The sequence below is a fragment of the Nansenia antarctica genome (assembly GCF_963989245.1).
Source record: "Nansenia antarctica genome assembly, chromosome: 5".
NCBI lineage: Eukaryota > Metazoa > Chordata > Actinopteri > Argentiniformes > Microstomatidae > Nansenia > Nansenia antarctica.
The window spans coordinates 15388066-15401071 of NC_137690.1; the positions used below are offsets into that span (position 1 = coordinate 15388066).

Here is a 13006-nt window from a genome sequence, read left to right on the forward strand (position 1 = left end):
AAGTGATGTTGGTCATTGAAACTTCAATCACATGATACATTGTAAGTAGCCTGAACTGAAGAAGTGTGGGCTTTAGCTCAGTAGACTAACAGTATTTGCTCAAGCAGGTTTGATAGAAAGTCAGTAACAAATGGATATCTACAGTACACTCTAAATTCTCTATAACTTGATATTATATCCAGCTAGTTTATAGAATGAAATACTGTATACCATAGAATATGTAGCTACCAGTGGAGGCTAGTGGAGGTATAAATCGCAGGAAGGGCTCATTGTAATGCATGGAATGGAATAAGGGATGGTATCAAACACACGCTCATTCCATTCCATGCATTACAATGAGCCCGTCCTCCGATTTCTACCTCCACCAGCCTCCACTGGTAGCTACTGTAGATGAAAATCATCCATCCTAGTTCAAATGGATGCCATTTAGAACATTGATTTTGGAAGGGAGTAAAATGTTCCATCAGTCTTGTGTGGTAATGTTTACGTTGAGAGAATGGAGTGTCTTAAACTTTAGTAAGCTAACAAAACAACCATCTCCTAGGACTCTTTCCTCTGTTAGGGATGCATTAATGCTGTTTAATGACATATTTCCATCTATGAGTAGTAGTAGTAGTAGCTGGTTTAAATATGAATTATGGATGACATGACATGACATTGAACAGTAAATGGTAGAGTAGAACATTTTGAAGATGTCACAGATGAACAGTCACAAATTACAATTTGCATAATTAGTCAAAAAATTCTCTAACTCGTTATGTCATTCTTGTCTGAAAGTAAACATCTGAGTTCAGAGATAAAGTGAGTTTTTTGGGGAAAGCCCTGTGTCTTTGTGTTTACTCAGGGTTATTTTGAGGTTGCAATCAGAGCGTATTCTGGCCCGTGGGCCTTGTAACAGGATGTATGTCACATCCTGCCCAGCCAGACCCCGACCACAGGTTAACACTGGAGAGGCAGCTTGGACCTACAGTAGCTAGACACACACACACACACACACACACACACACACACCACACACACACACACACACACACACATACACACACACACACACACACATACACACACACACACACACACACACACACACAAGCACGCATGCACGTACGCACATGCACACACACAGAACATCCTGCCCTGCCAGCCTCTGACCACAGGTCAACACTGGAGCCGAGAGAGAGGCTGTTTGTTCTAAAGGGACCGCCTGAGCAGCACAGATTCACCAGTCTTTCCAAAGTCTATGAAAAGAAAGACTGTTCTTACCTTTTCTCTCTGGGTGCCTCAGTCAAGCAGAAGGCTTTCTGTTCTGGAATTGTAAATAAAACATAAACATAACCAGGTATAAAACTGGTCAAAGTAATATGAGGACACATTTTGGCTTAATCTCTGGCTTTGTTTGAAAATGGTGTGAGTAAAAAGTAGTCATTGGCAAATCAAATCAGAACATCAGGAAACGAATCAATAAGAATGTAATCTGTAAAGGGAGGAAGAAAAGTAGACATTATTAGAGTCCCTATAAAGGCCCTGATCCAGTATGCCCCTACAGGGAGAGAGGAAATATACACAGGAAAATTATGCTTAGGAAGTACATGAGAGAGAGAGAGAGAGAGAGAGAGAGAGAGAGAGAGAGAGAGAGAGAGAGAGAGAGAGAGAGAGAGAGAACAGGAGGCAGAGGACAAACAAAAATAACAGACAAACAGCCGTGTTGCCAAATCAATTGACTGAGGCAGAACCAAAACAAGACCTCTTCAAATTGAGTAGAACTGAGAGAATGTCCCCAAGAAAAAACCAAAAGCCTCAGAGTACAAAACAAATGTCCATTGTATATATCTCAAGTTTCCATTTCCAAATAGTTAGAGGAATTAAAATAGGTCCATGTAGTCATAGCTTTCCCCATCACCATTAAACCAGCCTGGCACCCAAGCTCCCATCACAATGCACTATGGCCCAATCCCATGTCTTATTTTTATCCCTACCGTTTTCAAGTGCCACTCGCTTTTCGGCTTTGCGGAACAGTTACAAGGGGTAGTAGTTGAAATCTTCCCCTATGAAATGGGACAGCCCTTCAAGACCCTGATACGTCATCATTATACGTTTTACTCTGTCAATCGATCAAACAAGTCATCAAATAGAAGGACAAAGAGCAATGCTTCATTACCAGGCCAGTTCATGACAGAATAGCAGTGCTCTGTAGGCTAGAAACTCGTGCTTCAACCCTGCCAGTCTGCTCTGATATTAGAGGAGCGGTAACAAGTGAAATAACTTTGCTGCTGCTGGTCTTTTGGCCTTTATATGCCATCAAAGGGGGGATATATGCGACATAGAAATATGCCACAATGCGGGACTGCCATGCACAAATAAGCCTTAAAACAATGTTGTAATGTTAGCTAGTTAGCTAGAGACATAAGCATACTAGCGATTTTTTGTAGCGATGTTTGTTATAAAGAAAAGGTCTATAATACATTGAAATTACATTAAACTAAGATAATACGATGCTAATCATCATTTTAAAATCACACAAGGAAAATAATTACATTTGTGGTTTTCTTTTGTTGCTTGTGCGTTCGCCACTATCTTTCCGATGATTTGCAAGGCATTCTGGGAGATTTCGCATAACATTCCATTTGGAGTGTGCCTCTGAAAAAACTCAGTTTGGAGGGCCGTGTAACCCTACCATTTCGCCCTCCCCCTGCATCCCAACAACAATCGGGACACCCTACCCCTACACGTGAACGCACAAAACGGAGGGGTACGGCTAAGTGGTAGGGGGCTAGGGGCAAGGGGTGAAATGGGATTGGGCCTATATATACTGTATGTCCCACACCGCAGCAATAGGCACTACACCTCAAAATACCAAAGAACACACATCATCTTCACCAAAGACTAGGCTATTATACCATTAGAGAGCCAACCAAATCACAACATGCTCCAACCCAAGGGTGCGTTCACCACAACAAGTGTTTCTGTGGTGCTATTGGATAGTGTACTTACTAACTGTGTTGAGGCGAGAGAGGGATTTAGAGAGAGAGAGACCTTGAAGGAGGGAGTGACCACTGCTGCTGAACACACCATCTACAGTACAGGTATAAGGATGGCTCGTTGAATGGGGGTGAGGGTACACACACACACACACACACACACACACACAGACAGACACATACACATACACACACACTGACACGACTATCTAATCCTTCTTCATCTAGTTCTAGACACATGGCAGATGTAACCAGTCCTTTGGGAGGGAGAAGTCAGAGGCCACAGGGGTCAAAGTTTACTGACCTTCTGACAGGTCAGAGATGGCAGCGTCTCGGGTGAACAGAGGCCGTGAGGGCTGGGCCTTGGGAGAGGAGTAAGAATAGGAGCGCAGGCGAACCTCCGCCTCTCCAGAATCCTGAGGGAACGACAACGGATGAGTGGAGAGAACAAATAGCTTTGAGCAATTGCTGGATATAAAAGGATGTTGCACACTGTGTGTTTGTGTGTGTGTGTGTGTGTGTGTGTGTGTGTGAGTGTGTGTGTGTGTGTGTGTGTGTGTGTGTGGATGTGTATGTGTGTGTGTATGTGTGTGTGTGTGTGTGTGTGTGTGTGTGTGTGAGTGTGTATGTGTGTGTGTGTGTGTGTGTGTGTGTGTGTGTGTGTGTATGTGTGTGTGTGTGTGTGTGTGTGTGTGTGTGTGTGTGTGTGTGTGTGTGTGTGTGTGTGTGTGTGTGTACGTCTAGTACCTTGGCATGTGTGTGAGTGCAGTCAGAGTGTGTGCGGTTGAAGTCTGGGGAGGTGTCAAAAGAATCCCTCTCGTCTCCAGAGCTGGGCTGGAGGGCGAGGCATTTCCGTGTAGATGAGAATGGGAGGGAGAAGGGGGACTGGCCCAGGGTGTTCTCCTCCCCACTGTCACACTCTACAGCATCCAGACTGGGACTACAGAGAGACACAAAACCATATCACTACAACAGAAACAAGGCAACAAGGCAACAAGACATTCAGCAGCACATCCATACATCAAGAACACTTTACATCAACGCAGCACATCAAATCAGCATTACAACACGGTAGCCTACCTCCACAAAGATTTCTGTACTACGGTTACATTTTTTTATACATGGCCTTAAATGAAATGTATCACTTTAAAACACGCTGAGCTCCTGAACAATGAGAATATGGCTCGATTGTGTTCAAGCTTCCTGTGACTTTCACCCCCACCACTAAGAGTACAGCCACTGTACTGGGAGTAAAAAAATCGGTCGTAATCTTAGAGACGCGTTAAGTCACATTACTTCAGGTTAGCCATGGACTTTCTTTCAACAAATAATAGATAGAATACAGATAAGTATTACTCTCAGCTTGTGTTTTTCGACCATCTTTTAGACCTAAGTTAATTAGCAGATGCTTTTGTCAAAAGCGACTCACAATAAGTTGTTTTCATATAACTCCTAAAAGACAACAAAGTATCATTGGTTCTCTCCTACCTCAGAACACTGGTCTCCCCAGACGGGCTGGTTCCTCTCGGACTGAACCCAGATGAGCCAGGGAGGCTTGGCTGGGTCAGATGGCTTTGTCCCCCCTCAAAGGAAGGGAAAGGGGAGGTGGAAGGGGAGGAAGGAAAATGGGAGGAGGGGGAGAAGTGAGAGGGCTCCTCCCTGTGGGAGGCCATGGTGATGGGGCTTAGGGACCCTCTCTCCCTACCCCGTGACTGGAATGGGTGAGGGAAGGAGGATGGGTGTCTGTCCTGGAGTTGGGTTCCTGAGTCAGGGGGACTCCCGGTGAACGAGCCCCAGAGTGGGTTGCCCCCCAGGGCCACAGAGCCAACTTCCTCCCCGCTGGGAGAGCCGCGGTACTTTATATCCACATCATCCACCTTGATGGGAGAGATGAAGGACGAGAGGTCAAAAGCAAGGTTCAATATAGGGATCCATTAAACCAACCAGATAGCAGGATGAAACTTAGTTTTACAGTAATACTGTACATGATGCAACACCTAACCAACTTGCAGCAAGAGCTGGTCAAAATTACCTCATCAACCACCATCGACCTGGTTGACTGTACTGAGTGTAAACGAATTTCAATAGCCCTTTGTCTACAGTTAGCTGTTTACCCTGCTTCTAAGACTGTAGGTTTTATGTGACTCGTCGTAAAATGAAATGTGATTGTTATTGTGTAAAGCTGAGAGAGACTGTATTTCCTTGTGGAGTTGTGTAACAACCTGACTGTGTGTAATAACCTGGTTGTGTGTGAACTCACCTGGTCCACCAGCATGGCGTTGGCATACACCTGGTCCTTGCCCTGGATCATGGCTGAGAGTCTGGCAGCTGCAGCATGAGTAGAGGACTGGGCCGGGGTCCCCCTCATCGACTGGCTTTTCTCTACACACCGGAGGAGAGGAAGAGATGGAAAGGAGAGAGGGAACGAGGGATTGGTCAGGTCACGTGTGGTTTCCACAGAAATGCTTGGTCGCTATTCACAAACAGAGGAAGTGACATTTACATCCAGGGCGGTAGCTTGTCATTGTTTGGGACTGAGAGTCCAACATCCCACAATTTCGGCATGACTCCAAGTCCAGACAAGACTCTCAAAGTAAGAATTCTCAGTATTTTCTCAATTGCTTACCAACTGGTAAAGTAAACATTATACGAAGTTTGCATGAAAATTCAAGGCACCAGTATTTTCAAGTTAGAATTTAACCTAATAATAATAATAATAATAATAATAATAATAATAATAGCAAGATAGATATACAGAATATAAGGATTTAAGACAGTGTGCTGGGATTGTTTCTTTCATCTCATCTGTGTTTTGGTTTTACCCTGCACCTGTGTTGATTATTGTGTGTATGCTTTCACTGAGTGAAAATAACCCCTGGCGAGCACACAGTAGTATTCACACAGAAATCTTTGACACAGTAGGGTCACTGTGACCTGTTCAGTGGCAGGGTATGTTTAATACAGGGAAACGTTCCCCCTCTCAAAACACACATCTCCCCCATAGTAGGATTCTATCCTTAAAACATGACACAAAACACACATGGCTTTTTTTCAGGACTACATTCTTTTTTTAAATACTGATAGAGGACAAGTTGACTACCCAGTGGTGTGTGAAAAATAGCTTTATTCTAACTTCACCCTTTTATAAAAAATGATTTGAAGACAGCAGTTTTGGTAATGTGTCACTGTAGCAGAGGTACTGTAGTTTATAGAGTTATGCTTGTGTACAAAGTAACCTTGTCTGAAACCTGAGGACTCTTAACTCTTAACTTCCAGAACTAATGCCTTGGCTTCAGCTAATGTGGTTTGGAGTTGCATTGATAAAAGGTTTGGTATACAGACACATAGTTTTGTATAAGCAACATTGGGTCTTCTATGCTCTTTATATAGAGTTTTGGTCAAACTTCCCAGAAAGTTACCAACATGCAGTTATAATACTTACAACAATAAACTTAACAAGATGAGCAGTTCAATCACTTTGGTTTTGTTTCGTTCCTCTAAAGAGATTTATCTGTGTTTTCACCCTGTGATAGAGTACTATGCGTTCCTGGTCGGGAATAAATTAGAAAGACAATTGGCTGTGCTTCCTGTAGGCTGCGTGTCACGTAAATCTGGAGCGCAGACAGATACACACTGACGAGCTGACCAGATGAGCCTCCATCTCCAACAAATAGGAGGAATAGACCCACAGACCACCAAAATATAAGTAAGTTCAAGCCCACATGAAACCTGCCTGAATTCATAAATCCCTAAAACCACAACCGGGTGAGATTTAATCCACATCAGGTCACTCGTCAAATCAAATCCTCATCAAATCACTAGTCAACATCAAATCTGCATCAAATCACTTTAATCAAACCAGCCAAACACATGGACATAACATCATCAATGCTGCCACAGGAGCTAGAGTAATAGTCCATATGCAACCACTAAACAGTGGGATGAGTTCTAGTCTAGTTCCAAACCACTACAGAAGCTTGAATCCAGATCAATATGATTTTCATCATATACAATTTACATAAATACATGTCTATTACAGCATGTCCCAGGATGCACTTGGGTCCACCAGAAGATTAGTACCTGTATCTGGTCAAACCCATGATAAACAACACACATGAGCCCACATAAGACCACCACAGGAACCTGTCAATTACATCTGGTTCTGGCTCAAACCCAAACCCTCAGCAGCAGGTCAGGCCACCGAGGGCCTGATCATTCACACTCTGTCTGTGCCTTGGTTTCTCTGCCCCATAAACACTGTCTCAGTGAACATTACTGTCAGAGCCCAGATCTGTGTTTAACATTAGTTAACTAGGACAATAACAGTGAGACAGACGAGACGTCTCATATTACTGGTGAGTGGGGGCCAGACGGGATCTGCTGGAAGGTTTTCTTATCACTAGCAGCATTACAGCACTGTCTGCTTATTCAATACAACTGTAGCTATACATGTAGCAATATATAGTTTGTTTTAGCCCTGAATCAAACTAATTGGAACTTGTCCTGATTCAGGATTAAGTTTGATTCAATGAGCAGTGTTTCCTCCAGGAATTTTTACAATGGTGGCGGGTGGCCGTGACCGCGCGCGTGGCGCGCGCGATTTTTTCGCGTGCACGCGCATGAAACGCGCACGCGCGCTCAAAACAGCGTTGTTTTTTTTTTTTTTTTTTTTTTTCTAATCACAGCCAAAACTAGAGGATGGCCAAAAAAAAAAAATAATGAATATACAGAATATAAACTTGTGACTGACAGTCACATACACACACAAAGATCATCAGCTATAATATAATACGAAGTAGGCCTACATGAGCACAAAAGCGGCTAACGTTACTGATTAACTGTTTACTGTAGTGCAGAGAGATGGTAGTCGTAGGCGGCGTATCAAATGACAAAGCTAAACGTTTAATGAAGGACATGAACGATTGTCAACAACACACTCAAGCATGCCTGGATATTTGTAAGAACTCTCGCGAGATTTATCAGACTAAACCTGGATTTTCCCATTAGCGATGTTGATGGAATACCCCCCGGATGTCACTACGGTGGCCTGTACACAATAACAATAATACCACAGTTCACATTTAGACCAATCAGGAGCCCTTGTGTCACGTCGTCAACTGAATGTCATTAATCTGATTTTGGATCAGCGGTTAGAGAGAGATGGGCGTGGATTTAGGTGCACTTTTAGTCAACATCCATTATAGCGCTGATCTAGGATCAGATATATTTTAATCAGCTAAAAATTTTTTTTTTTTTTTTGGAGAATTTTTTTTTTTTTTTTGGGAGAAATCTGAATGGTGGCGGAGGAAATTCCATCGTGGCGGCCCGCCACGATGAAATGCATGTAGAGGAAACACTGAATGAGTATTTCTGATTTACTGAGAGCCCAAGAACTTGTACTGTGTACCGGTATGTATTTACAGTAGCACTGCCTATAGGGTAACAGAGAAAGAGAAAGAGAGAGCTCCACAGGGGCCTAGACAAAGACAGCAGTCAGTGCCAGGTTTACAGGAAGGGCTGTTTAAAGTAGAGCGTGCCCTTCCAACATGTGAACAGACCCCAGGGAGAGTGAAGGGGGATAACGGGAGAGTGAGAAGGAGAGGGAAGGAGGGGGCAGGGCCCTTCTCAAGGTTCCCTCTGTTTAGGGGCTGTTGTGATGAATGTAAGAAAGAGAAACACAAGATTTAAACAGTGAAACAGTTTGATTTGTAATTGAAGGTTATTGAGATCAAATAAGTGCAGTGTTGCAGTGTTGTTGAAATGTAACTTCTTTTGCATTAGGAGATCATTTTCACACTTGCTCAATGCTGCATAAATCAAACTGTCTTCTCTCTTATGGATGGAACAGGAACAAATGCAAGTGCAAAATTACAAAGTCTTGGTAAAAAAAAAAGTACAACAGCACAAAAGAGTGTCTTGTTACCTCAATGTTCTTGAAAACAACTTGAATCATTAGAACAACATCCAATAAAATCCCTAAATCCATTATTAGTTATGCTACCTGCACAGTTTAAGAACCCGGGCCAAGCATCACACGTGTGTGCAATGTGCACACTGTATTTACATTTCAACATATTACTCAGCCAGAGAAATCCAACAGGAGGCACATAGACACTCACATCTATTGTATGCACAGAACAAAGAAATACACTTTCACAGGTGCTTGGACCACACATTGTCCAGGCTACACTTATACGAACACACAAAAACAATTATTCACCCAGATGAACATTAATACCTATACACAAAGTGGCCACTCAGCAATTATCAGAAAAATAACAGAGATAAAACATATTATATCTGATAGTATCAATCAGATTAATGAAGCAGTAACTTGTGTTATCTCTTGCTCCACAGAGTAACAACAAGAGGAGAAAGGGACTGGAGGTGGGTCATGACTCAGAGATGGCAGTAACTCCATCTCTCACACCACAGCTGAACTGTTCCACTTCACTTTTAAAAAAATCAGTTTTTGACAGTTATTCTCAGTGTTCAGTGTTTAGTTAAGGACAGGAGGAGCTCTCATTCATTCAACACCTGCTTTCAAGAACCTATGTTAAATAAATCATAATTTGTTCTAGTTAAGTTAATCAAGAACTAACTATGTGACTGCGAGAGAACAAGAATACACTTGGATAGAATACTTCCGGACATCAGAACTTGTGATTTTGTAATAGCAATTATTAGCAATTTAGTTATAGACCAGGACTAGGCCAAACTAGGTCCATAAAAACAGATACTCATAATCTTGATTAAATGAGGCATAATCTGGGACTGTTAAACCATCCTCAAGAGTAAAACTCAGCAGTTCACTGGGTCTGTCATTGACACCAGCAGTCACACAGAGGGCAAGGTTTTGTCAATGTTTATGCCTGCTCACTCTGCCATTAAATAAAGAACCTGTGGTCTGGACCTCTGCAGATGTCGAAAGCTCCTACCAGCAGCGTAATCCTAGAGAGGACATCAGACATTCCGTGACTAGGTGTCAGCTATCAGGTTACATCATTAGCAAACACACACGTATCTCCTTCTGACAGAGTACTGCATAATGAGGATGGATGGATGAAGCTAAGTATGGGTAATATTAACAACGACAATTTAGCTTCATATACATTTAGCTTCCAATAAAATATACACAGACAGAAACAGCCAAGAAGACTGTGGTTATACTTCAACATGTGGGTAATGTTGATGTCTGGTGGAAAATTGTGAATCTCAGTTTCTCTGAAATGCCTTGACTTAGGAACACGAGGGATGAGATGAAAAGAAAATATGAATGCACCAACTGCACGACCTGCCAGATTTAAAGTATTGAAATCCCTCTTTCCAGCACCAAACAACACTCAGCAAAGTGTCAAACACTGCAACAAAGACAGCATGCACCACGGAGAATTACAGTATGTGTACACAGTCACCATCTAAATGATCACATTATTTCCAAATGATAGATCTTCCACAGATGGAAAGGTTGGGGAGGTAAAATATGCTTCAAAGCAATAAGGAAGAATTCACTTCACCTGTAAATCATCTTATAGTCCATTGCCAACACCAAATCATCAAACTGAGGATAATCATCCATGCTGAGCCAAGAAAGACCTCCATGTCTCGCCTGGAAACATTATTATACTGCAGCGAAACAAACCTGAAAAAACCTGGATAAATGTCATTACCTTGTTTGCTTGTCTTCCTGCGTATCCTCATCTTAGGGAAGGAGGGCCAGGAGTAGTTAAAGGGAGAGTCAGAGTCTGAATCCATGGCCTCAGAGAACCCAGCTCTCTGATGAAGGCTTTAAAGCTGAAACACTTTGGATTTCAAAGAAGAAAAAGAAGCACCTAATTCATTGAAATTCCACTTTCTTTCTGAATATCTCTTGCATTGTTCAGTTTTGGATGTTCCCTTGGTTGGACGGCGACTAGTGGCAGTATGCGTAATTCCTTTCTGGAAAGTCTGTAGTGGAGACACACTGACACTTCAGCATTGAGCCAGCATGTTACCCTGTCTCCCCCCTCCCTATCCCTCGTCAAAACTCCACCTCCCCGGTCTCACACTCAAAACTCAAAACTGGCCGGCATGTTAGAACCAAGACCACTCTATCTCCTTTCTTCCCTCTTTTCTCTCTTTCTCTCTCTCTCTTTAGCTCTCTATCTTTCACTCGTTCTCCCTCACTCAGCCACCCACCACACACAGCAGAGTGACCAAGAGAGAGAAAGAAAAATAGAGAGTAGGGCTGGGGGTGGGGGGTGGTGGGTGGACTAACACATGTGAAGGGGGGTGCAGTGAGGAAGGGAATGAGCGACTGAAGGAAAGGCAGACAAACAGAGGAGAGAAGAGTGTCCTCAGATAATCCATGAAAGGCAAACACAAGAGCAAACAGATTGTCCTGAGGAATCCACAGGAGAGACTCAGATACGGAGGAATCATTAACTCATGTGTTCATGTCTCAGAGTTAATGCTGGCTACAGAGCACTCTTCAGTACCCTCTAGTAACATCATACACACAATACTCACACAATAGAGTATTGTACAGCACACATAACTCGGACCAAACAGTTCAATACATCCTCTCTCTCTCTCTCTCTCTCTCTCTCTCTCTCTCTTTCTCCCTCTCTCTCTCTTCCTCATTCTCTCACCATGAAGAACAGACTGAGGGGGTGTAGAGGCAGACTGCCAGATCAGCAGCCACCGCAATGAGAGGGCTGCTGCTGTTTTCTTAAGTCTCTGTCTCTCATACTATTTCTCTCTCTCTCTCTTTCTCTCATATCAAGTTGTGAGAGTACAGTGAGAAAAAGGAGAGGGACTGAGACCTGTGGGTCTGCTTCAGCCCACTACTGCTGGCTACTACAGTGCAACCGCCCTCCCGCCAAAAGCTCAGCTATTTTGTGGAAACGTAAAAAAGGCGAGAGAGAGAGAGGCGAGAGAGAGACTGGTGTGGAGGATTTTTAGGGGAGACATTTGAGATGAGGGAGAGAGGTGTAGGGAGAGAGGGAGAGAGAGAGACGTAGAGGTGATCTGAGGAAGTTGTGGAGGTAATGGTGTCTGTGTGGAGTCTGGGAGGCTTAATCCGTTTTTTTCCATTCACTAATTAGATCCTGCAGACAAGGTCACAGGCTCTCGTGAGGTCTCCTCATTTGAGCAGTGTCAAAGTCTGGCAGTTTAACAACGTTCCTTCTCTCTCACTGCTTCCCTTATGTCTTTCTTCTCTCTCTCTCACTCACTCACTCACTCACTCACTCACTCACTCACTCACTCACTCACTCACTCACTCACTCACTCACTCACTCACTCACTCACTCACTCACTCACTCACTCACTCACTCACTCTCTCTCTCTCTCTCTCTCTCTCTCTCTCTCTCTCTCTCTCTCTCTCTCTCTCTCTCTCTCTCTCTCTCTCTCTCTCTCTCTCTCTCTCTCTCTCTCTCTCTCTCTCTCTCTCTCTCTCTCTCTCTCTCTCTCTCTCTCTCTCTCTCTCTCTCTCTCTCTCTCTCTCTCTCTCCATCGGAGTCACTCCTACCCCCTCTTTTCCCCCCTTTGCCCCCCCCCCTCTCTCTCTCTCTCTCTCTCTCTCTCTCTCTCTCTCTCTCTCTCTCTCTCTCTCTCTCTCTCTCTCTCTCTCTCTCTCTCAGGGAACACAACAGGATCCAGTGAGCAGTTCTTTACGACAGATCCTCCATTCTTACTCTCCTCTCCCTAAGCAACACAACACGCTGCTGGATATCTGCATTCAGTACAGTCCTGGCAACCCCCATTCAGTCCCCCCTTCTCCTCTTTCTCTCCCTCCCTCCCTTCCTTCTCTGCTCTCCCCTGCGTTCTCTCTCTCTCACACAGAACTCCTTTCTTCAGCAGTAGAGAGGGGAGCCCCTCAGGATGGAGTGGCCTTTGCTGCTTGTTCACTAAATTCACGTTAAAATGGGGGGGGGGGGCGGCAGAGAAGGAGCTAGGAGGGAAAAAAGGGAGAGGGGGAGCAAGGCATTGAGGAAGGGGAGGAAGCAGGGGTGAGAGATAGGTAGAGGGAGAGGGAAAGGTTGAGG

General features: G+C 43.8%; 1 protein-coding gene across 1 annotated transcript in view; it reads right to left on the minus strand.

Annotated features, from left to right (window-relative positions):
• Nucleotides 1-13006, minus strand: part of LOC308157779 (rho guanine nucleotide exchange factor 28-like) — a gene marked incomplete at both ends in the record, with an annotated part of 41195 nt that overhangs the window by 15736 nt on the left and 12453 nt on the right. The window contains 7 exons of the mRNA XM_080531386.1: nucleotides 1264-1306; nucleotides 2992-3072; nucleotides 3283-3394; nucleotides 3726-3918; nucleotides 4467-4855; nucleotides 5239-5360; nucleotides 10649-10754. Of these exons, the coding sequence (XP_080387512.1) occupies nucleotides 1264-1306; nucleotides 2992-3072; nucleotides 3283-3394; nucleotides 3726-3918; nucleotides 4467-4855; nucleotides 5239-5360; nucleotides 10649-10754 (1046 nt within the window). The remainder of the gene's footprint in view (nucleotides 1-1263; nucleotides 1307-2991; nucleotides 3073-3282; nucleotides 3395-3725; nucleotides 3919-4466; nucleotides 4856-5238; nucleotides 5361-10648; nucleotides 10755-13006) is intronic.